This window comes from Cygnus atratus, chromosome 2 (genome assembly GCF_013377495.2).
Source record: "Cygnus atratus isolate AKBS03 ecotype Queensland, Australia chromosome 2, CAtr_DNAZoo_HiC_assembly, whole genome shotgun sequence".
In the NCBI taxonomy this organism is placed as follows: Eukaryota; Metazoa; Chordata; class Aves; order Anseriformes; family Anatidae; genus Cygnus; species Cygnus atratus.
The window spans coordinates 27,690,960-27,716,857 of record NC_066363.1 but is presented as its reverse complement, the minus strand read 5'-3'; the positions used below and the strand labels follow the sequence as shown (position 1 = coordinate 27,716,857).

Sequence of the window (25,898 nt, the reverse complement as noted above, 5' to 3'; positions counted from 1 at the left end):
AACCAAAACAACTCTTCCAAGTTGAAGCTCAAGAGGATTTATGAGGAACAGCAAGTTATTCTAAGGCTTAAGACTAAAAAATATCATGACTGGCTGTGACAGAGGCAGATAAAGTACCAGCTACCACAATCGGAAGAATCAGAACCATTACATGATGAATGATCCCATTGTGATGCTTCTGGAAATGTTGGTATACATATATATAATTATATATATATATATATTTATATATATGATCACAATATAAATACTTCATATTTTTATGTGTTTTTTTTAAATAATAATAATAACAAAGCCGTACCAGTAGTAGTCATTCACATCCACTTTTCAGAAATATAAATGAGAAATCACACATGTAATGCTCAGTCATAATATAGATTGCTAATCATATTTAACACTGGAATTCTTATACTATTAAATGAAAATTAGCACCCTATTGAACTAAATAGTAAAATCCCAGTGATTTAAATGGAGCCAAGATTTTACTCTTAGTCATAGCATAAATTACTTGTGTGTTTTATGTTCAGAATAATTACTTTCCATACAGCACAAATGAGGAAACATTACTCGTATAATCACAGAGCCTGTCAAAGAAAAATAAATAAATAAATATACTGTAGCTCAGCATATTCCTGAATGAGATCAGAGTCTGGACTGTATGGCTTGGACTATTTCTTTCTCCAAATCTACATAAGATCCAGCATCACAAGGTAGTTTTGGGGAAAGTCACATATAATGAAGAAATAGTTCCCACAAGCATATTGGTTCGAAGGAGCCAAAGCATTAATAATATGTAAGTCTCCTCTCCTACTTGTACATCATTGGAAAATATATACTTGTCAGTAAAGTTATCCATTTGCTTTGTTTCATTCTCGTTTAAGTTCTGCATGTTTCAGCAACAGAGGTCCACAACTGGAAGTTGTTTCAACTTCTCACTTCTTGAAATACTGATAGAGTGTTTATTGGGACTTTGGAGAAGTTGCTCATGATATTGTGCATATTTGGAAGCTGACCCATATCTGCTTTCACAGCTTTGACAGAAGAGCACAGAACCAGGGGACAAGGGTGGGTGGGGGAAGGACACATTGCCAGGAAGGATAATTCTGAAATGCTGAGTTCTTCTTTGGGCAGCCTTCTTTTAGGGATGGACTTGTTATAGTTGCTGGTTATCTGGATGGTGGGGGTAAAGTATGCAACCATACACACCAAAAATATAATAAAGACATGAGCTTTTTGTTCATAGGAAGAACATTCCGTCATTCCATAAAAAGGGATCTCTTCATTCCATAAAGAGAGAGCAGTGCCTCAGAGGAGGCTAAAATTAAGGCAAAGTTTCCCCACTTCTAAGCAATAATGAATCATTTAAAAAAATGCCCTGCTCTGGTAATTTCTCATCTGAGTGGGGTTTTCCACTCAAGTTATCTAGACCCTTCACAGTAATGATATCTGCTTGATAGGAAAAGGGCCTGAGAAGTTTTTATATCTTCTTCATATATGTCTACATGTATTCGCACACACATGCACGCACGTGTATATGTACCCACACAAACATGCCCTCACACAGAGTTATAAATATATATATGTACATATGCAAAGAGACAAGACTTAAAACCATGTCAAATGTGGAGTATTACCCACTTTTCAGAACCATTTATACTACTATCTACACAATACATATTGAAACTCAACTTTAAGATGTTTTATTTTTATGTACAGGTTTTTTTGTTTTGTTTTGTTTTGTTTTGTCTGGAAATAAAATATCTAAATACAGACAGACTGTAATGTTGTATATGTATAGCTTTCAACAATACTTTAGCTGAATAAATGCTTTGTACATAGTTCTGTCTTTTAATGGAGTTTACAGCTACATTGATAAAATGGATTCCTCATTTCCTTGATTGTTTTTAACCAATAACAAGCAGAGAGACAATTACAAGTTAATATTAATAAGCAGCTCAAATAACACTGGTTAAATTATGTACAATACAAACCATTCATACAAATGAAGACTAGGATATTGAATTTGTTACAATATTTTGTAATAAAGATAAGACAGCCACTTATAACTTACATGTTCTCCTCCAGGCATCTTCCTTCCTAGAGATCAGTTGAAGGGTTTTAAAACAGCTTAGCTTGCCTAAACTCAACCAGGTTTAAAGAATCAGAGCATAAAGAGTCAGAGAAACATGAAACCAGAATGTCTGCCCACATGTAAATTCCAAATGTTTGCCCATCTTTACTAGTAACAGGCTCGTTCCATGGAAAAAGAGCCACGTAACGCCACCTCGAATGTGCCTACTGTATGCTGGAAAAAAGTCACGATGTTTTGTTGTGTTCATATAATAAGGAATACTGAACGCTAGACACACATTTCTCCCATTTTAACAAGTATTTACTCCTACAGTATTATTTACCAGTACAGCTACTCTGAGCAGTAGAATGCGTGAGTGGGGATTATTGATTGGCATGTATTCAAAGGACTTTCAAAGAGATTTCCATAACAGTCTGTGTTAGAAACCATTCTCTGTCTAGTTAATCCATTTTGCTTGATGACAGGTTATCTTGAAACCTTAGATATCAGACAATGAAATCTCCCTTAACAGGAATCTCAATAGATGTGAGCTGAAAAGAGTGTGTGTCTCTGTGTACGTGTATGGTTTTATTTTAAATCCATAGTAATTTACAACTAGATTGATACATGGAGCTGACTGGGTAAAAATTACATTAGATTGTTTTCCACTAACATATTTGCAGCCATTTGACATCATCAGCAGCAGGTAGACACATTCCAGGCAATAGATGTGGCCCTCCTCCTTGAGGTTACAGCCCTGTCATATGACCTCTTTTATTCCTCAGGCTTCAGTCTCAGACACGTGTTCATCCTCACCCTGAAGGGAAGTAGGGTGTGTCACTGTGGTAGTTGTAATCAGGACACACCTTCTGTACTAGTTTATAATCTGTACTATAAAAGGAAATGTAAATACAGATTACTTTAAAGGGCTTGGAGCAGAGCCATGACACATGGCTCTGGGTCTGCTCCTGATAACAGGTTTTTGAAGGGTCATAGTTGCAGAGTGTGTTCTTGGTAGCCTTGTCAACCTTTTCGTACTCAATTCGACAGTTAAAGGACTTGGAATCTTTGGCATCAATCACTGTCTGTTGTGCCAAGTCAAATTCCACTATTTTTGTAGGGGGCACTAGGCTCACAGATACATTCCCTTGACCAGTGGAGTTATGCCTGAAGTAAACGCTAAACGTCCCATTGCCATGGTCAACAATTTTCCCCGTTATTAACAGATTTAGCTTCACAGTCTTGATGTTGGAATGAAAATCGCCCCAGCCAAACATTTTCTTAAATTTCCCAGTCTTGACAATGGGCCGTCTCTTTGCTCTGGGCCGAGGCTCTTGCAGGTCTGTGGAGTTCCTCAGCCAGTCCCAGAGATCTTGTTCAGAATAAGTTTCTGGGGCATCATATCGCAGGTCCAAATCTGTATCATTTTCCTTTCCACGAAAAGTCTGTGACAGCAGTCGGCTGATGGACAAGTCTTTGTTACTTTCTGTCCATATGTGCTTTAGTGTGGATTTGGAGCTTCCTGATTTTAGAAGTTCTGTTTTTCCTCCGTTTGTTAAATTTGCACAGGTAACCTGAAAAATAATGAAGAGAAGAAGAAAGAAAGGATATGTTGAGATATGTAATACAAAATCCATCATTTCCACATGATACAATGAGCAAATTTCAAAATCATAAGATTTTTTTGGGGGGAAATAATTATATTCTCTGTACTCAGGTAAAACAAAACGTAAATGTCTCTTATCCACTGCTTTCCAAGTAGTTATTATTTAATTCTTTTTTGGCAATCTTTTACACTGGTCTTCAGAATTAATTCTGACCATTCGTTTAATTCTTCAGCCTGTAAGTCACCTCTGTTATGATGCCTTTAAGTGATGAGTAAGTAATGAAATACTGCAAAAACTAAGGTATACAGCCATGTCATCCTCCACTGTGTATGGGGCTTTCACTGGCCACTTCTCATCTCAGAGTGAAGTACTCTTGCTTGAATGTTCTCTCTGCATAGTGGATGTGTTTTCCACCATCAGAGGCACATCCATTCTTCTTTGCTGCCCGTGGAGTTCACTGTCAAGGTCCTGTCTTGCTGGTGCCAACTTGACCATGCTCAGAGTCCATGTTATTATAAAACAAGTAATAGCAATATAATTTTCCTACTCCTTGTATAAGAACACATTGGTCTGTAGTCTTGACTGGGACCTTCAGTAACAACTGAAGAATAAATAATGGGATGAAAGTTTTAATGAGTTGATTTGACAGCAATAAACATACTGTAAGCTTTACCTCAATTAATGCAAGAGGAGTCACACTCATGCTCCTTTACAGATTAACTACTGATTTGCCTTGTCTGTATCTAGTATGACATGTATTTCTCCTTCCTCACTCAACTTCTTTCTTCACACCTTCCTCCCCAAACCAGTGGTCTCTGCAAGACAGAGGGCCATTTGCATATTTTCAAGAAAAATATGGCCACCTATCTGAAAGTATTAATAAAAAGAAATCTTAAAAATCACAATTTTATTTTGAGAGAGAGAGAGAGAGAGAAAAAACCCTGCACCGAGTTCCTAAAAATCATAAACCTCAGAGGCTGTTTTTCACAGAATTCAGTGTCAGAACAATTTTACCTTATTTATTTTCTATTTGCCTTGTTTGTGTGGAAAACAGAGAACAGATGCAGCTTTACACCTGTCTGACGCAGCACTGATGGAGAGCTCTGATGGAAGGTAGAAGGGATGGCTAGAATTGGCTGGGGACAGCAGGTTGACAGGAAGGAACCTACAAACTTTTCCCTTAAAAACACACAAGACACGCTGCCACATTTTTTAATATTTGAACTGGTCGGAAGAAGCCATTGAGTTTCTTATTTCCCTTTTCATGGCTACATAGCACATTCTGAAAATGTCTGCTTTATGACTGTGTTCTGGCACTGAGTTACATGCTTCTTTCATATCTTCAGTTATGTCTTTCTCTTCACTTAAAAATGAATTAGGTGTATTCCCAATCCAAGAAACACAATGGAAAACAGCTAGTATTTAAATTATTTAAGCCATGGCCCCTTCTTACCGGTACAACTGCAAGTACATGTCACAGAGGTTATCAATTACATGGCCTTTTCATTTCTTAACAATCATGGAATTGAAGCATATTTTCAACACTCTCAAGGTCAGTTGAAGGCATACACGTAAAATCAGTTTAAGCTTTCTCAACACCCTAATCAGATATGAGGTATGCCTCCAAACTTTTACAGTAAACAAATAGGTAAACAATTCTGTCACATCCCTTACTATACCTCCTCAGTGCACTTCAGGTTGAGGGGACAGTAACAATAATAGATAAAATACGGGTTTTCTATAAGATCTTGCCAAAGGGATGACTTTCTCCCCCTTTGTACTGAAGGAAGGATAAACATACTCTAGAATTTTGATAGACAGTTTGTAGATGCATTTTAGCATCAACACAGTGAGCCAGGAGAGAAGCTGTAATGAAATGCACTGATTGTGTGACGGTTAATGAAGCAGCAATGAAGATGTCACAGGGAGAGAGAAAGAGACTCAGAATATAATTTTGCAGTGGCATATGGGGAAGGAGTGCAAAATAAGAGGAGAAATGTGGTTAAAAGGAAAAATGTGCCTCTCTAGTATGAATCTGTCAACCTGGTACGAGTCTAGCAGTTAGCTAGCAGAGCTAATATACCTGCAATCTGTAGGTAGGACACAGATTGCTAGGCACTGTATATTTCTTTCCTTAGAGCTTGCTTTTCCTTTGTTTTGCTTTCTGCATCCAATGATTTACATTTCATAGGATTATACTACAAGTTCCATGTAACAAGATGTAACAGTATAAAAACTACTTAAAAAGAAGGTCTGCTTTTTTCAGCAGTGTAAAACTAAATGCTGAGGAAAAGAAGTATTTTCTGAAAGAGCTGCTGATTGATCCAACATATTTGTGTTCTTGAAAGGCAGTATATTTGATGGAAATGGATGATTCAAATCCCATGCATGCTGTACTGCTTCATACCCGACCTAACAAATACAATTGATTGTTACTGTCATTGATTTTGTAATACCTAAAAGGCTTCTGGTCATGCAGTTAGCCCTGAGACCTCTGTGATTTTCAGTGTGGGTAACTGTCTGCTTCCATGATTAAAGGCCTGAACCTGCCCTCCCTAGTCAAGTGTCTATGTAAGCACTAGAAAAAAACAGCCCATGAGGGTTAATAAAAAAGCTCTAGAATTCATTGCTCTTCACTAACATTTTCCAGCCAACTGCTTTTTCATATACTGTTAGTCTACTATGTACTATAGAAAGTAGCTATATGTATCCTCAGAGACTTGCACACCCAATAATACAGAGCATTGCTGCGTAATAGAATTTCTGCAAATGCAGCAGTTATTTTCACATGAACTAATCTACGATTTTCTTCTCTCTCTCTTCTTTCCAACCATAAGTCGGCAATAATACAAGAAAGATTGTACAGATCCATGAGATTTTGCACTTACTCATATGAAAAACAGCTTAGACCCATTTTAGCAAGGCATGAAAAAAAGTGTTGATTGAAAATGTCTGATAGAGTTAAAACACTGAGCACCCAAAATTCTATGGTGGCTTTTGTGTTCTTCCTTGAGTATACATGTATATAATTCAGAAACATGCCAACCTTACCAACTAATTCACCATAACAAGAGTTGTCCTCTCTTCCAAAGCCAACTGTCACTCCCATACTGAAATGCCTTGCCCTGGATTATTTACCTTCTTTACAATAACAGTTCACTGGAACTGTTCAAGTCTATACAGGATTGGGATGAGTATGGGTATTTTTCTCTATATTTAGATTATATAAATGTATGGAGTTGGCAAGTAACACATTTCACTGTACAAAAATAAGTGCTATTTCAGTTTCTGTTGGTTGAAGTGTTCGGGGTCCAGACTTTTACAGTGTATATGGAACTTTCTATGGTAGTCTCCCAGTCTTCATTGGTAGCTTTAAGATTTATTCTGATGAAGTAACAATGATAAAATACACATGAACGTTGAAAAATTTAGCTCAGTACAGTGCAATATATCAATGTTGCAAAAGGGATGAGGAGGGGTATTTCCTGTGCCAGCATACCTAGAAGTGAGTGATTATGATGTCAGCAGTGTACATATAGAACAAGAGTAAGGACAAAAAAATATGGGAATGCTTAGCCAATATTACAAATGTCACTGGAAAAGCACTCACTAAGACTAGGAGACTGACCTTTTGTTCCAGTCTTGTATTTTTAATGGAAAGTACAAATTTCCACTACCTAGTAACGCTTACTGATCTCAAAAAAAAAAGGCACAGGAAACTGATTGCCTGGTAACTTTTTCAATGAATGACAAATTGCTATCCCATTCTTCTTGTGTTTCTAGGCAAAAGCAAAGACACAGGGCACAATATGCCAAAGCATCATTTAAAAAAAAAAAAAAAAAAAAAGAATTGATCCATAATTTAGTTTTTGTCCCATTAAAATAGAATATTCCATTCATTCTGTATCCTCCTTTTTGAGGCTGAAGAAATTTTCATGATGAACTTTAGCTTCATTAGATGTGTTTTAATGAATATGTGTAGCTCATTTAGGACTTCCTAAAGGATAGGTAGTTGTCTCAAAAAGCTTGATGTTCTCTTTCAAGACTAAACTCTGAATGCTTAGTCAGGTCAAATTTAAATATTTGAAACAGAGAAAACAAAGTTGGAAAGTCATATTAGGAAGCCATCAAGGTCTCAAGTGGTGATTTAGTTCCTCTTCTCATCCAAGGTTAAAATAAACCATAGTTGTATTAACATTAATTTAAGACTGATAAACCTGAGATTAAAAAAATAATAATAATTCAAAGAGGTACAGAATGCCTCTTGATTTCTCACTCTTTTCTTTTTATTCTAGCTTTATTACAGTTCATTACCTATAATTACAGTATTGGCTTAGAAATTATGTATTTATTCCTCTGAATGTATGACTACTTGAGGGCAAATGAAAATGTAAACAAACAATCTAATACTCAAGGTAGAAAATCTCTCTCTTCAGGTAAATAACTAATCAAAACCAAGATCATTTTTGCTGGCATAGCACTGTAAGAATTTGGCAGCACTGTGTTTGTATGTGCTCTGTATACAAGAATTTGGAATTTTCTTTCCTCTGTCAGATATCTCAGCATTGATAGAACAGTACTGATGTACATAGCTGTAAGCTGGACTATTATCAAGGCAGGATGGCACTCAGAATTTTTTTGCTGAATCTAGTTTTCCTACTTTAATCTTGTTTTATCCTGTTTCTTCCTGTTAGGTGGAGGAAAATCTGGACCTAGTTTACTACACTGCTTTGACCAATTTTTATTCCTATACTTGTGTACACACCATACAAAGTCACTAGTGGCATGGATCTATTTTATCTAATGAATAATTTCCAGATAAGTCAAAGCCAATATTCTACAGATATTTGATCATTCACATAGAAACTGAGAATTAATTTTGATAGAGAAATGTTTGTAACAGAGGGAAATAAAACACAGTGATGGACTTGCAGCTGTTACAAATGATTATAAAAATGATATGTGAGAAAGGGAGGACAAAAGCAGAATACCACACACAGTACTACTTCATATAAACAGAACTCTCTGTTTCTAACTTTCAATTCTTTTTGCTATATGACCAGCAGAGAATAAGCATGTGGACTGGTTGATCAAAATGTGCAAACTCAAATGAATCTGACAAAAGGGACAGTATGTCTTAATTTACTGTGTCAAAAGAGAACACAGAAATGACTATGCAGGATCAGACCAAAAAGTCATTTAGAAGTGTCCTGCCTCCAAAAACAGCTATGAGAAGCCTCAAGAAGAGCAAGAACAGGGCAAACATATGATAGTCCCTTAGATTCTCCCCAGCTACCAAATATTTTTAGTTTCCTCAGCTATATATTATTTCTCTGTTTTCTTTTTCAGTAACTTTCAGTAGTTCTTTTCTGCACTTTCATGGTAATTTTGAGTAGATTTACCTGAGTTTTCAGAAAAGCTTGCTTCGTGCTATTTCAATTCTGCATATTTCTTGTTTTACTTTTGATATATTCTGTTTGTTTCAAATGACTCTTGCTAGAAAGAAAACATGGCTACCTGACCACAGCTCTTTCACACAACAGAGGTTATGCAGGACCAGAAGCTGTTATAAATTCACCTGATGACAGCTGATATAAATTCAGTGAAATTTAATACCATTAAATTTGAGTGCCCGTATCAGTTGATGTCTGATTTGGATCTGACATACAAATAATCAGAGGGTAGTTAGAAAATTCATACCCACAGAAAGACGAGGGTACTAATAAACCAGTGGAGACACTTCTTTATTTGGGGATATTATAATTCCTAAAATATGTTAATCATTAAGTATTAAGATATTGCAATGGGTTGTTCTGCAAAAGAAAAATACTTAAAATAAATTACAGTTTTACAGTGCTCTTTTACACAATGTAAGTTATCTGTTATAAATAAGTCTGAAAACTAATAATTTTCAAATAATTTTCAAGAAATGTAAAGGTGACAGAACACCTTCAGTGGTTGGTTTCCAATAAGAATACCTCAGAACTGTGATTTTGTTTTAGTCTCATTTCCTCTCCCTTGCATTCATGTTGACTGTAGTCACTGCCACAAGCTCTGCGAATGTTAAGAAACAGACTGAAGAAAGGAAGTGGCAGACTGCCACCACAGTTTACAAAAGTCTCAGAACATATTCTGTACTAGCCCAGTTCATGATCTAGAGTGGGAATCATCTCACTTACCACCTCGCTTGTATGGAATTTAGGTGGTGGGTACAAGGTATTCTTCTGGGCTTATTCCACAACTAATACAGAGAGAGACACAGAATGAACTACATCATCTACCTCAATTAGCTATTGATGGACCCTCAAGGATTGAATAAATGTCCATCATCTTGTATGCCTCAGGGTATGCAAGAAAACACTGACCTACAGTTCATATTACTTATGAGCTTGCCATGGAGAGAACACAAAGGCTGCAGGCTGGAAGAAGGTCAAAGATCGCTCTGTCAGTACCTTTTATGAAATACTCTAGTCATGTCCAAGTCCACTGCTCCCTATACCATAAAGAAGGGAGGCTAGTGCTATGCTACTTGTACAGCAAGGTGTGCAGGCTTAGAATCATAGAATCATTAAGGTTGGAAAAGACCTCACAGATCATCTGGTACAACTATCCCCCTACTACCAATATTACCCACTAAAACATATCCCTAAGTACCACATCTAACCTTTCCTTAAACATGTCCAAAGACAGTGACTCCGCCACCTCCCTGGGCAACCCATTCCAGTGTTTAACTACTATTTCTGAGAAGAAATTTCTCATAATTTCCAACCTGAACCTCCGCTGGTGCAACTTGAGGACATTCCGTCTTGTTCTATTGACAGTTACCTGTGAGAAGAGGCCAACGCCCAGCTCCCCACAACTTCCTTTCAGGTAGAATCATAGAATCAGAATCATAGAATGGTTTGGGTTGGAAGGGACTTTAAAGATCATCTAGTTCTGAGCCCCCTGTCATAGGCAGGGATGCCACCCACTAGATCAGGCTGCCCAAAGTCCCATCCAACTTGGCCTTAAACACTTTCCGTATTCCACTTGAATGTTTGCTAGCATTGTTCCTCCTTTTAGATACAGGAAATTTCCTATACAGAGGTTCCATTTTGGAGGGAGTATAGCTCTGTATTATTCTGTTATCTTTGGGGTTTTATTTGACAATACAAATAATTTTCACTGGTATTTAAGTCTAAAAAATAACTCTCCTTGTGTCTTTTTTGTAGACTAGTGACTAGAACAAATGTTTTATACACAGGATTTTTAAAAGTGTTTGGTGATTTAAAGACACAGATAGGCACTTGAAATCCATCAGACAGATTGTGATTATGAAAACATTTCTTCTAACAGCAGTGCCCTAACACATTTTTCTCTTTCTCCTTTCTCTCTGCTTTGCTTTGGCAGTGTTGTCCTCTCAGCTGTGGCAGCACAGCTCATTGTATACTCTTTGTAATGACTTTCTATTTCCTTTCACAAAATTCCAGAGTGGAAATCAAACTTGAAGTTAAACATTAAGGATTTTCTAAGTGGATGGAGAAACCTGGACACTTTGAACCAGAAACCGAAACCACAGAGTCACAACAGGAAGCCATTAGATATCAGCCCTAAGAAATGTTCTTCCCTTTTTCTGGAAAGCAGAGGTGAATACAGGCACTGCTGTCACTCTTGTCTTTCAGAGATGAGATCTCACTCTTTTTCTTTAAAAATGTAGCTCCCAGAGGAAAAAAAAATAAAATAAATAAATGGCACTGTCAATTTAAGAGCTTGAGAACACCAGAGTCAAACCAAAAGTCCATCTTGTCTTGTACCATGTATCCAACATTGGTCAAAAGGTGATTTTGTTGGCAAAGAAAACAAAGAGGAAAATACATTAATTCTATCAGAAAATCTTCTCAGTCTTAAAATACTTGAAGATCACAGACTTCTGAAGTTGGAATGGTGGTTAAGAATTCAATAACTTTCAACAAATATTACTTATAGGAACTGGCCTGTCTCTCTCTGAAACTCTGAACATCTGAAACGATCTGTGACCAGCAGTTCCACATCTCAAATTCCAATTGTCTGAGGAACCCTCTCCTGGATGTTAAGGACAGGGAGAGCTGTAGAAGTTTAAGGATGGCACTAGGGGAGCTTCCAGGTAAAGAAAATGAAGTGTTGTCTGAGAGGTACTTCCAGAACTAGGAAGCTCCAAAGGTGATAGTCAACAGAGAGTATAAAAACATGTTGTAACTGTGTTACTTAAATACATTGAAAATGAATGAACTCTCTCTCTCTTTATCAGCCAAATCCTGACCACCACTAAAGTCAACTATAAAACAAGAGTTTTACGGGAAGAACAGAAGGATGAATATAGCAAGATATTATGTAGTTTGCTTTCATTTTCTTGTCTAGTAATATAATTAAGGCAGATTGGATGCTGTTTAGCATGTAAAACATCGTTTCTCCTTCAAATTAGAAAACATTAGATTATCCCATATAGTAGTCTGTAAACTGAAAGACCAACTGAGTTACAATACACTGTGAAAATCTTCACGTTACCATTTTACAGCTTACTGCTTTTTGCCTTAGAATTGCAAGAATTCAGCCCAAATATTTCTAATGGTGGAGATGCAAGTGAAATTATAAAGATTTGGAAAATGATTGAAATATAACTGTATGAAATATCCTATTAACTCTTGCCCTACGTTTTACATTTTTAGAAAGAATTTAAACTAAACTCTTGAAGCCTGCTGCCTATGTTGTCATTAAAGATTTTTTACTTCAGTGGATTATGACTTTTGAAAATTCAACCCAGCTCTGTTCAGCAGGGGATTAAACTTCCATGGAATAAATTAAAGTAGGCTGAAAATGTCTAACAGAGTTTTAAGACCCCTGTATTATACCAGTATCACAGACTGCTGCTAACTTTGAAATGAAAGTCTAGCTAGGTAAATAAATTTTGTCAAGGATCTATTTCTCTCATTCCACATTCCTATAAGCCTTCTTTTATTAATATTGGTTTGCCATTTTCTGCATACATGTAGAAAGTAATATTAAATAAAATTAGATTTAATATGAAAGGCCACAGAGCAACATTTTAATCAAAATTTGCACTGTATTTTTCTTTACATATAACACACTGAAGAAAACGTCCATTTCCATATTGTTACACATATCTTCTGAAGAGAGTGAAAAAGACTGTAATGTGTTCTTCACTAGTTAAATGGAGGATATCCCAGTACTATATCATGTTGTCAAGGTTTTGGCTGGGATGAAGTTAATTTTCTTCATAGAGGCTCACACAATGCTAAGATTTGGATTTTTGATGAAAAGAGTTGTGATTACACATCAATGCTTTTAGTTGCAGCTCAGTGCTTGCACTGAACCAAGGACTTTTCAGCTTCTCATGCTGCTCTGCCAGCAGGTAGGTTGGGGGTGCATAAGGAGCTGGGAGGGGACACAGCCAGGACAGCTGACCCAAACTGTCCATAACATATGGCATTACACTCAGCAATAAAAGCTGAGGAAGAAGGAGAAAGGGAGGGACATTCAGAGTAAAGGCATTTGTCTTCCCAAGTAACCATTACACGTGATGTACCCTGCTTTCCTGGCAGTGGCTGAATATCTGCCTGCCAAGGGGAAGTAATGAACAAATTCCTTGTTTTGCTTTGTTTGCATGTGCAGCTTTTTCTTTACATAGTAAACTGTCCTTGTTCCAACCCATGAGTTCTCACACTTTCACCTTTCCGATTCTCTCCCCCATCCTACCTGCGTAGAGTGAGCGAGTGACTCTGTGGTGCTGAGCTGCCTGATGGCATTAACCCATAACAAAATGGGCAAAGCCACTTTGCACTATTAAGATGCTCTATTAATATTATTCATTTTCTACATCCAGTTTCCAATCATTTACTGCTAATATAAAAGTTTAATAAAATTAAAATTCTCCCACGTTAATATTACCCAAATAGTTTATTACTGCAGACATCATATTGTTCAAAGAAAAGAGCTAGAATTATGATATAATTGAGCCATGTAGATATTTGTGGGTGCATTCTGGAAACTCAAATTTGAACAAAGATATCTCACAAGATTGCTGAGTGGAAGTACACACTCTGCCAACATCAGTGAATTTGTAAGAGGTTCTTGTGCAGTACAGAAAAGGGATTGCACAAATATGTGAAATTCTACTGCAAAACTATAGTTTCTGGTCATAAAAATTGCCTTTTGTTCATTCATTTATAAAAAAAAGCTCCGTACTTTGGTAAGGGTATTTATGAAAGTACAGGAGCTGTTCCACAGTCCAACACGAGTTTGGCATATCCCTGCTAACATTCATGCCTTCATCTTCAGCTTAAATCCTTACCAGAGATGCATAATCTCTCTCCAGAAGTCCTCTGTAATCACAAAGGCAATGTTTTCTTCTCTTTGAATTTCAGCCAGAAATAGCAACATATTCCCTTTCTAAGTGTGTTTGTTTAATAAGCATTGATCATTCATTCATTCTGTCAGTGGATATGAAAATTTTCTAGAATCCATCTCCAAGAAGAGAGGTGAGTTCCTTTGATGATTTTCTGATAAGGAAGGGAAAGACTAAACAGCTATTCTATTGCAAGGGTACTCAATTATTTTTATTGAGACGTACATATCTCAATATACATTCTCTTTATATTCACTTTACAAATCTCTCTTACAGAGATTTGCTCAGCAGGAAGCAGCATGCGGTCAATGTCTCTACTGGACAAGACAAGTGCTGCACATTGCTTTCCTGGCTATGACCTATGCAAACATGTTGCAGTGTTCCCAAAATGCAGAGGTGTGGAACAAATATGGAAATATAAAATTGGCAAAAATTGTTCTAGATCCAAATCTGATCAGGACTCCTCCATCAGTGTACATTTGCTCAGCTGGGATGCAAGAAGACCAAGTAGCCTCAGAAAAAGTACTACTTCTTTTTGCATACATTTCTGGCTTTTCTGTTACTCTGGACACAGGTAACATGCAACTCATTTTATTCCATTAAGAGGAATAAAGTCACAGACCACTAGAAGGAGATACCATATACCAATTTTTCTATTTTCTGTAAACTAGTAATATTTTGTTAAGTATTTCTTTGCAGTGATTATCTCTGAACTTTTGGAGGCCAGTTTTTAGGTCTATGGTATTTTTGAGTTGATCTAAACAGACGTTGTGAGGGAACCCAGCACAGCCAAACAAAACTGAATACCCAACAGAAAATCAACATTGCCTATGCCTACTAGTTGTCTTTTATTTTCTTCCTACAATAGTATCATACCTAATTAAAAGTGAAAACTAATATCCAGCAGGATTAATCAAATTCCATACGCAAATATCTGGCTCATGTGAGGCTTGGTCCAATTGCTAGTATCATCACTAAGGTCATTAATTTAAATTGAGATGAGTTAAGAGTCCTATGGGGATTGACATATAAGTTGAAGGAGGTTATTCATTGCTAAGTTTTTCATACTGAAATGAAAACTTAGGAAGAAAATATGTGAACAGTGCTTTAGCACATCGATTCCTAGGATAATGAGCAGTGCTGTGAGTTTGTCTGTGGAGGACCATGAGTCCTCTCCCGTAAAATAGAGTGGTTCTGATACATTGCTTTAAATCCACATTAAGATGTACTGAAGCAAGTTCAATGCAGATAGTTCAAGGTCTACTAGGCTGATATCTCTGGGATTCTTTTATCCTTGCTGACTTCTGCCAAGCACCTTCAAATAACACAGAGACATTTTTAATCAAAACTTGAGTGCAAGTTTCATAGACCCTTCAGAGACTCTTTCACAGTCTTTAGAAAAGGACCAAATATTTCCAATTAACAGAAAATATACACTCAATATCCAAACAGAAATAAGGGAGCTCTAGAGCACTGGTTATACTAGTGCAAATATACTGCATTCTCAGCTCATCCCCTCAACTCACCTCAGCTAGCTCCAGTGTCTTGATCCATAACTACATTTCTAGGCAGGGTGACTAGAAGAAATGTAGTCTTTTAAGGCAAACTGTTATGGTGTGCCCAACATCTATGAACTTTCTATAAATGCTGATGGCTGAAATATTTTGAGTAGTAACAAAAAGACTGCAGAGTAATAAAGTAATGATGGCATTATATTACTTTTCATACATAAAGAATAAAAGTATAAAATTTATTATTCTGACCTTGTACCACAAGGACTTCTCAGGTATGTAAAAAAATTGAATTGGCCTATCAAAATGGACTTAAAATAAAGGGAACATGCAACATGTGTGGCATTCAGAAACTTTTTGAGAAATAAAAAAAAAAAAAAAAGGAGTCCAAAAATTAGGCTGTAATCCTTACATGTTTGGGCTGTAGTGTTTAATCAAAAGGATGTTTTCATATTAAAGTATAAGAAACTCAGGTTTCAGCAAAAATCAGGCATTAATGATCCCAAATCTGGATCAGTAGGGAAATGCAGAGGTTCTAGAAAAGAGCAGAGTAACAGGAACTTTTCAAACCAAGTTCCAGAGCCTTCATCTAACTAGACTGACTCTTGGAATCCATTCTGCTTTGACCTCAGACTGTTCTGAGCATCACCACCTTGACCACACTGAATTCCTCAGGCCAGGTGTGCCTGCATCTCCATTTGTATAGACTCTTGCATGAGATTTCAGTGGAGTGACTTAGACAGGAATTAAGTTCTTTGACTTTCAGAGAATAAACATTTCTTCAAAGGCAGGTCAAGATCACAGTATATTAATATATTCCTATGTCTGTCTCCTCCTCTCCCCCCGACCCGAAAAAAAAAAAAAAAGGCAAAAAAAAAAAAAGCAAATAACTTTCTTCCATTGTCGCATTTTTTATGTCTGTGCAGCTGAACAACATCAAAAAACAGTTTAACCTTAGCAAGCAAATTTCATTTGTTACCTGCCAAACGCCGATACAAAAGATAACTATGAAAACACAATAAAATCCTCATTCTAAGGCAATAGGTAACATGCCTTTGCTATAATATACTTGCTAAATAACATTCAATGAACTCATAAAAGCATTTAATTTAAATATAAATGCTTTGCAGTTCCATTTTTCAGGGAGTAAATGACACTTTTGCTTGTTTCTTTGAAATGCATTTGCAGAAAAGACATTCTTTCAAAATCCACAGTTAGTGTTATATATTATCCCTATTACTGCAATGCTCATGGACCGCCCTGTGGTTAGAGCTGGGATGTACTAGAAATTGTAAAAATAGATAGTCCCTGCCCTAGACAGCTTTCTCACTGAAACAGTATTGCCAATGGCAAGGCTAAAAGAAGAAATACTGGTGATGTCTTATCAATTGCAGAGCTAAGAGCTAATACAAATCTCTATACGTGTCTTTCAAGTATCATATCCAGGATGTCCCCCCAAAAATGTTGATTTCAGTAAGTGGTAGAAATATAAAATGCCACCAGATGTTTTAAACAGGATACAAGTTTTGGGAAACAAAGTCATTTCAGAGGGTATTGTGTTATTGAATTCACTAGGTCCATGTCATTAAGAAGCCTGAAACCCACTCATAGGGCATTAAGAAGTCCCATTTTTTTTCCAGGAGCAGGGACACCTGCCCTCAGTAGTGAGACATGTTTGACTTGTTGCTCTAATAAGAACTGCAATAAAAGTGATCATATATATAGAATCTGTCCTCCAAGATGTGAATCCCTCAATTCCCCCTTCATCCTTCAGCTGTCAGTCAACAGCATTTCTGGATAGTTCATAAACTACCTAGTGAATGAGAAGAATATTTCCAATTTTTTTTTAAATGCACTTAATTACATTCTAATGATATATTTCCCATAAATTTACTGAAAACCAGGAACATCTCATTCACCCTGTTCAAGCAATTAGTTTTTTAAGGTGTTTTCTTTCTTATTTTGCTGTACAGTTAACAAAGACATGGGACTGTTGGACAGCAAGAAAAGTCCAACTTATACTTATTACAGTACTTGCACACTGAAAATTTTTTGTGCACTCATCTTAGGGATATTGTTGCTAATATAAGTTTATAAAATAGTGAAATCCATTAATACCCTGGATGAATTAATAAAACAGATGTTCTAGTAATTTCAGAATAGTTTTTTTTCTATGGAGCACAGTATATATACGTATTTGGTCTAAAGATATCATGTTTACAAAAAAAAAAAAAAAGACATTCTGTCCTTTTTATGTGCAGGATAATATGAGAAAGCCAAGCTTTTTAATTCATAGTGTCTATATCACGGTAGTAACCCTAACCAAATACCAGAAGCCTAAGCCCCAAACCAAAGCCATAACCCCTTCATTCTAAACCCCTAACATTGAAACCCTCACTTAAACCTAAATCTAACCTGTTTGGTGCACAGGAGGTAAAAGAAGAGCACAGGCTGTGAGGTCCTGGAGTGAACACACACACATATGTATGCACATAATTTATCTATGATACACTTTGTCTAAAATTATGCATGCATTTCCAAGTATCATCATGTACTTTGAGTAATACAGAAACAGATCCTTTGCCAACATTGACTACCACTTAATTAATTTTTCAGCAGATTCATGCCCGATTAATCCAGCTGAGGATCTGACCACACATATTTAAAATTATCTAAAATATTTCATTAAGTTGCAGGTCCTTCTACATTCACATCACTTAAAATAATATTCAACTATATTTGTGGTCCAAAATATTATTTAACATCACTCAGGATAAAAGATTTCCAAATACACCAACAGAATATAAAAGGCTCAGGCAGAGACAGCAATTTTCCATCATGTCCTTCAGCCATGAAAAAGACGGTGTTTTTTTGTTATGGGGAACTGCAGTAAGGGCCGAGTGGCAGTCTCTGTGCCTGTTCAAGTACTGCTCATTCTAATCAGACTGCCAGCAAGGAATTATTAGGTATTTGGTGTTTATGACGTAAAATATCTACTAGGAATTGGATTTTGATCATAACTTCATTTTATATCTGTTTCACACTAACCACTAGAATAAAAAGCGTTAATCACTCTTGACCTTTGCTGGATTTGAACTAGTATTTTGATTGCTAATCCCTACTGAGGGACTCTGAAGTACACCATAGAGCCCCTGAGGCATGCAGCTTGACCCCTTCTGTTCAAGTTGGTTTTAACCAACAGCATCATCAAGAATATGCTTAGACTTGCCAAGGCTAATTACAGATTTGGCCATAGTTTTCAGCTGAAGTATAGATGAAACTGTCTAACTAGAAATATTAAAAAAGTATGCTGGGCTCTAGGTGATTCTAAATGAATCAAAAAGTAGCTCCAGCAAGAAGATCTTGCAGCCAAGAAGATTTTGGTATTGCAGACTCATGCAACTGCACTATCAGTTTGCTCCAAAGAAATGCCCAGCTCCTGGCAATTAGTATTCTTAAGGGGCTGGATGGAAATCTGTTAGTTTGGGCTTCTATCAAGATCTTCCCCCAGATGGTAATACAATTCCAAACCAGCTGAGATTCACTTTGTGTTGAATTTCATTGTAAGAAAGAATCATACAGCAAAGAGATGAACAAAGGTTTTTCCTTCCTCAAATTTCAAACTACAACATGAAGAGAATTTCTTTGAGCTTTTTTTTTTTTTCTTTTCTGAATACGATTAGCTTATTCTAAGTTCCTTATCTTCAGTTCTAATCTTTTTCCTTGGTTATTTTCAAATTTACATTCAATTATGTTTCAGATGAATGATTACCGAGAGAAGTATAGAGACAATATGGCCTACCTTGCACTCAGCACCCAAACAACAGGTATTTAGTAGTAGAGCATGTAGGCCTTCTTTCAAAGCTTAAAACTTTAAGAACGTGGTCCACACTGTATTTGTTGTACAGTACTGACAGAGCCCTCATTTCCTACACTACGATACACTAAATATATATATATACATATATATATATTCCAGGCTAACTACAGATCACAATATTTGTATGTCTTCACTGGAGTGAATCATTTTCTGTATGAATAGAGTTCAGGCCAGTGCTTTGCAAATCCATTTGGAGTTGAGTAAGGACTTCAGCAGATACTAGGTAGTTCACACAGAGGGACACATTAAAAAATGCTTCCTAGTTTGATGGGCTACCAGCCACTCAGGTTGCACTTCAAGAGACAAAAAGAGAACACTTGTTTTCCAATGTGCAAATAAAAGCACTTTATATTGTGAGCTGACTACATTTCAGTGGAGTTATTCTGGAAATACACCAACATCACTGAAGTTCTAATCTGCTCCAGGTAGTTACTGAATAGTCCAGTGAATATCAGCTTACTGAAATGGGTAATTAATGTTTGTCGAGACTGATAATATTTTCCCTTTTCTGATATCTTGGTAATACTGTGGCAGGTCTACATATATAACAAAAAATATTTTTTAATTAATATTTTGGGCAATTTAAGTCAGGAAAAGAAAAAAAAAAAAACCTCCCTTTCTCTTAATTCCTGCCCTAAGGTCTCAGAAAGAAACATAAGTGAGTTCCTAAAATGGAAAGCTGACTGGGAAAATGTGTTTTGTGCTGTATTGGAAATATTTCCTCAACTAGGATTTTTCAAACTTTCATACAAATTACACACCCATCTCTCTCAGACCCTTCAAAGGACAAACAAAACCGAGCAAGAGCCATGAAAAAGACTCAGGACTTTTGAACCATTCCCAGCTCTCCTCCTGTTGCCACAGCTCGTCCAGGAAGGCAGCTTGCCAGCTTCCACAAAAAAATCCCCCGCACAAGGGAACTAAGATATTGGATAGACTCAGTCAGCAGGAACTTGTGACCAGCATGCCAGGCCACCTGTTCTAAGGGGGATCAAGCCATGGAGGGGGGCTGAATTCAATTTCCTTAGCAATTCTCTTTACATGGCTTCGCAGCATTTATCAAATCTCTGCCACCTGAAGGAACTGTCATTGTGTCTAACAGACAGAGGGAACAAAGGAGCAGAATGTGCGTTCTCCTTTCCCTATACAAGAATGACACTGGAAACCCCTAAGTAACACCTACAGATCTTGAGATGGAAATGCAGGTTTCCAGCAAATAAGATGAGGACACTTCTGGCAGATTTAAAAAAACTGTTATAACAATTCCTTATTAATTTTCTGTGAAAATCAATGAAAACTTCAGGGGACTGAAAAAGTGAAACATTTATAGTTATTCCAGGGGAAAATTTCTATCCATTACTCTCATATTATTTACCACAATAAGGCTCAGATGTTTTCAGGAAAATAAAACCATTCACCAGAAAACCCTCTGCTTCTTACTTATCAATATATTCAAAAGACAAAGATCTCAGCAATGTATCAACAGGAAATTATACCACATACAAACACATATGAATACTTTTTTTCCTTTACTTTGCAACTAGAAAACAACAAATATTTATTTCAGTATTTGGGGGAAATATTTAAGTAATTAATTGTTACTATTGACCATTGATAAAATGTAACATGAAAAATATATTGTGAGATGAAGTTTATAATACTGTGGGAACACAATATACAAATAATATCATGCTCAGATACATCACTTTTCCTTGAAGATGTCAAAGTATTTTACAGTAGAATCACGTCTGTCTACTACATAAGAATTATTATAATCATTAAAAATTATAAGTGGTAAAATGAAAGTACTTAAAGTTACACAACTTACTCAAGGGAATCCGAAACTACTCTAAATGTCACTTGCAAAATTGTGTCAACAAAAATCAACCTAAGAATAAGCAAGGCCAGTAAAGTTGAATATTTGGTGAGGATATTAATGTAAATATGATCTTAGCTGAAAGGAACAGACAGTAGAATCTCTGTAGCTGGAATCAATTTTAAGCTAATAAATATCTGCTTTGATCAGAGATTCAGGAAATAATTGAAAGGTTAAAAATAGAAAATACAAATGACTAATAGCATATTTTGAAAGGAAATGTGAACAATGAAATCTAAACGATGCAAAGTTTATTTTTGTTTGTTTGTTTGTGGGTTTTGTGTTTTGTTTTGTTTTTTTTTTCTCCAATAATCTACCTGAATTGAGTATAATGAAAAATGAGACAAGACAGACAAGAGGACAAAGCTGCCCAGTGCTCGTCCATCATTGGCAAAGTCATAGAGAGAAAGGAAGGTCTATAGTTGGTTTGGGCCCATGTGACACTTTCTGGAGAAGGAAGCTTTTTATTCAGAAAAGAAACAGATGTTTTGGCAGATAGCATAGAAAAAATCCTGTAAGAGACTATAAACTAGCCTTGAAGGGAAGAAAAGAGTGTGGAAAAAATGTGAAGTATAAAACAAAAGAACCAAAATGACATGGATAAAATAGAAATGCAGAAAAAAGACAGGGGCTTTGTTATAACTGAAAAGAGAAAGTAAATGTGCTAAACTCCTTGTAACTTTTGTAGAAGTTTTAAGGAAAGAAAGAAAGAAAGAAAGAAAGAAAGAAAGAAAGAAAGAAAGAAAGAAAGAAAGAAAGAAAGAAAAAGAAAGAAAGGAAGGAAGGAAGGAAGGAAGGAAGGAAGGAAGGAAGGAAGGAAGGAAGGAAGAGAAAGAAACCGATTTCTCATCCACTGACACAGTTCATTGCAGCATGAGGCTGGGAGATTAATTTTATAACCACAGACAGAAATCAAATAAAAGGAAGAGTCAATGCCCCTTTTAAGCATCAGTAGAAAAAAATCACAAGCACACAGCCAATATTAAAATGCAGCCAAGGTTTATGGCCAACATTTAAGTAGGTTTATCCTGGAAAAACAGAAAATAACCAACTGTGTAAATGGAGACAGGCATACTACCATCACCTTCCCCTCCACCCAAGAGTTTTCCTCTTTCATTTGTTTGTGGTAAAGAAGTCTTCTGAGCCAAACAAACGTGCTAGAGAAGACTTTAAACGGAAACTTACCAAGCCAGTTTCTGTGAATACCCTCTGCCTTGACAAAGAGCTTTATCAAGAAACTCCCAGCCTGTTCCATTCTGAAATCTACTGCTGATGGACAATTACCTTTAACCACCTTAAAAAATATCTTCTTTAACTTCTAAGAATAGCCTTTTCTGCAAGATTTGAAGGAAGCTGCTATCAGAGTAGCAAAAACAGTTAGTCCCTTCATTTGCTAAGAGACAGGTACCAGCTGAAGATATTATGGCATATCTTGGTATAAATATTTAAATTGCAATGCAGCGTGGCCTTCATGCAAGGTGCACTCCGAGCTGTGTATCTCCTGTGCTCACACTGGTACTTAAACAAATGGTCAAAAAGGATTCAGACCATTTGTATGTCAGCTCCTCCAGGGTAAGAGCCTTATACGCTTGTCCTTAGCACATAATAAATTCAACATATATCGAAGACATTTATGCATAAAGAACAACAAAAAATTATCACAGGGAAAAAGAAAGCATATGGGTTGTTATTGCAGAATATTCAAGATCACACATTAGCTTCCACTGCAATAAGTATCCAACATCCTAAAATAACGCTAGTCAGCCAGCAGGGATGCAGCTTAAGGTACAGTTCCTGAAGATGTCTTTAAGTCAGAGTCTAGACTTAGTGTTTAAATATTGTCCTGAATAGCTGTTTCTATAAGGAGAGACTGCAAAATTTAATAATGCCCTACAGTTCTCATATGCTGTACAAGAGAAAGAATTAAAAAGGTACTATTTCAATGAAAGTGTTACACAATTTAATCCTTTTGATGGTAACCCCTGCATCAAGTCATTAAGATGTGCCATTTCTTGAACAGCAAGAAGTAGAATATGTATATAAAAACAGGAAAACATGAGAAAAACTATACTGAAAGGAACGTACAAGGAAAAGCAGCAAGGAAATGAATATAAAGTCCCAGTAAAGCTGACAGAAAGAAATAAGAAGGTTCATCTGGACAGAAAATTGACCATACAATTTTTTGCATTCCATATGTGTTTCCGTCAGTGGCTCCTATTTGAAAAGTCCTTAGTTTCAAGTCAAACCCAGATTTTCCTGTCTGATGGGCATGAAAGCTCAAATTCACATCTGCAAATTAACTATGTTCTCTATGCCTCATACATCAACTGTTATGTGCAACATTATTTCTGGAATTGTATCTTAGCTTACAATTTGACTATTATGGTACATCAGGGAGAAGAAAGTGCACCTTGGTCTGCCACAGCTATATTTTTATTGACTTCGCAGTCCTGAATGAGGAAATGTCTTTTTGTTAGCAAACTAAGCGGGTCTGACTTGGAAGATTTAAAGGGCACAGATATGCATCAGTGATCAGGTGATGTTTGCAATGAATATGGGATGGCAAAAAGTATCTACTTATACATCTAGGAAGGTACTGCGACTATTTAATAGCAGCAGGAGGAATTTTTAAGCCAGAAATTTTAAGGGGTAGCAGACTTTTACTTGCTTTTTGTCTGGAAAGACTTTTTTGCACTCTCACCATCACCCCACCCCAGCATTTCCAGACTGTTATTCATAACTGAGAAATGGTACGAAGTAGTCTCGTCAATGGTTTCCACTGAGTCTGTTGTTTTCAGGTATTCTGATATGATCAGTCCTCCATAGGAAAGTCTATGACATACCAGTTTATTTCTTCCAATTCCAATACTATGAAATAGACAATAAAGCAGGATCTTTCAGCTTGCTCTCTCTCACCCATTCTCTGAGGCATTTAGCAAGGTCTTTCCTCTTCCTCCCCCAGACTTCTCAAAATCTTCTTTGACACTGAAAACTGGATTTGTGTCTTCTGAGAAACAAATCCTTTCCTGGTCTGATTAAAAATCTGATGAAAAGTAAATCTCCCTTGTTCTGTAAAAAGGAAACCACTGAAGTCAGTTCTTACCGATGGAAAAGCGACAAGTTCAAAATGCCAGAAGACAGATGGACTGATCAAAAAGACAATGAAGTCTTTCCATTAACTTTGATAGACTTTGGGCTTAGGTCATTAATCAGCTCTGTTAAGAATTTGTAGGGTCTTGTAGGGAGGTTCTGCACTAGAAAAACAGAGGCAGAAAATACAACCTTGACATTTCTGTTAAACAAGAAAAACTCAGGAGATATACTCACAAGCATACTACACTTGCTAGACTATAATAATATGTTTTATATTTAAATACAGCAGATCAATGACAAATTAAGTATGGAACTAATGTCATTTGGTCAGTCAACAAGTTTTTTTTGACTGGTTGTGGTCCTGAGCAATGACAAACATATTTTTTAGAAGTGCTGTGGTTACAATAAACAAAGGTATGTATGTTTTTCTTTGCAGAATTATTAGCCCGTGCTTATTTATACTTACCTTCTCAATGCACCAAAACAGTGGAGATATTTTCATCTCAGATGTAGTGATTTTTTAATAGCATACTAAAATAATTTATATTCCATCGTTATACTTATGTATCCACGTTGCTTTCTTTGCTTGTTCTTATTACACATAATGTAGAAAAAATGTCTACCATTCCTTCATCTTGATCTTCCTCCTGATTAATGTTGATTTGTTTGTGACTATGGTGAATTAACAATTTTTACATGTTATTTTACATCTTCCTCCTACAATTCTCTTACATTTTTCTAGCTGGTATGTACAAGTCAGTTCACTGAACTATGTTCCTGAGTTATCTCAGGCAAGCGTGAATTATTTTGCTTACTTCCATTATAATGCCAGATTCTTCACAGCTGCAAATCATTACCAATTCTCATCATTTTACTCACCTATGCTTCTCCTTCTTTGTATTGCTCTAGTAAACAAAAATTACCATTATGCTGATCCTTGCAAAATGGCTGAAGTCATTTGCTTTCATTAATGTTTGCCATTATCTGCTAACTCCAAAGCTCTTTCATCTCCTGAAGTTAATCATCTTCCCTTATCCAAATAATCTGAACATTTCAGTGGCTGCTGCAGTTGACACTGGTATATTTATTCCAAACTGGCACCAATCATATCGCGGTTCTGATGAGTGCAGAACCTTTGTAGCATCACTGAACCCTGAGAACATATTTCAAGGAATAACAGACTCTGAAAAGGAGGCCCCTGGGATTTTTACATGCAAAAAGATGTTTTCTGGTCAGAAAAGCTTTTAAAAATCTGGTCTCTGTTTTAGATCATTCTGTAACCAACACTTCTTAGAATCAATTGCATTTATGTCAAAGCATAGAATCATAGAATGATTTGGATTGTAAGGGAGATTAAAGATCATCTAATTCCAGCCCCCCTGCTATGTCTCGTCTCCCTCCCTTAGTTAACTTTTAAGCTAGCTGAGGTAACAAGACAACTACTTGAAATAGTTAAATATCTTCCTTTTATGATTTTGT

At 36.4% G+C, this 25,898-nt stretch overlaps 2 protein-coding genes across 3 annotated transcripts in view; one reads left to right on the top strand and one right to left on the bottom strand.

Moving 5' to 3' along the window:
* ASNS (asparagine synthetase (glutamine-hydrolyzing)) overlaps positions 1 to 25,898 on the top strand; it is an 853,397-nt gene that overhangs the window by 234,479 nt on the left and 593,020 nt on the right. The window lies entirely within an intron of this gene.
* Positions 1,678 to 24,574, bottom strand: NXPH1 (neurexophilin 1). 2 transcript variants are annotated; one of them, XM_035545554.2, is made up of 2 exons: positions 4,352 to 4,427; positions 1,678 to 3,645 (listed from the first exon to the last, which is right to left on the bottom strand). In XM_035545554.2, exons 1-2 carry the CDS (start codon positions 4,379 to 4,381, stop codon positions 2,884 to 2,886), a joined length of 792 nt encoding a protein of 263 aa, XP_035401447.1. In that variant the 5' UTR covers positions 4,382 to 4,427; the 3' UTR covers positions 1,678 to 2,883. The 2 variants fall into 2 exon arrangements, 1 of the variants encoding a protein (XP_035401447.1); XR_004778458.1 differs by lacking the exon at positions 4,352 to 4,427 and adding an exon at positions 24,430 to 24,574 and having other exon boundaries at positions 3,552 to 3,645.

What these genes read in the sequence shown, in the direction of transcription:
- NXPH1 (XM_035545554.2), bottom strand. Translation starts at nt 4,381, where the DNA reads ATGAGTGTGACTCCTCTTGCATTAATTGAG. An exon ending in CTCCTCTTGCATTAATTGAG is followed by an intron (nt 3,646 to 4,351) that starts GTAAAGCTTACA and finishes ATTATTTTTCAG; the next exon opens with GTTACCTGTGCAAATTTAAC.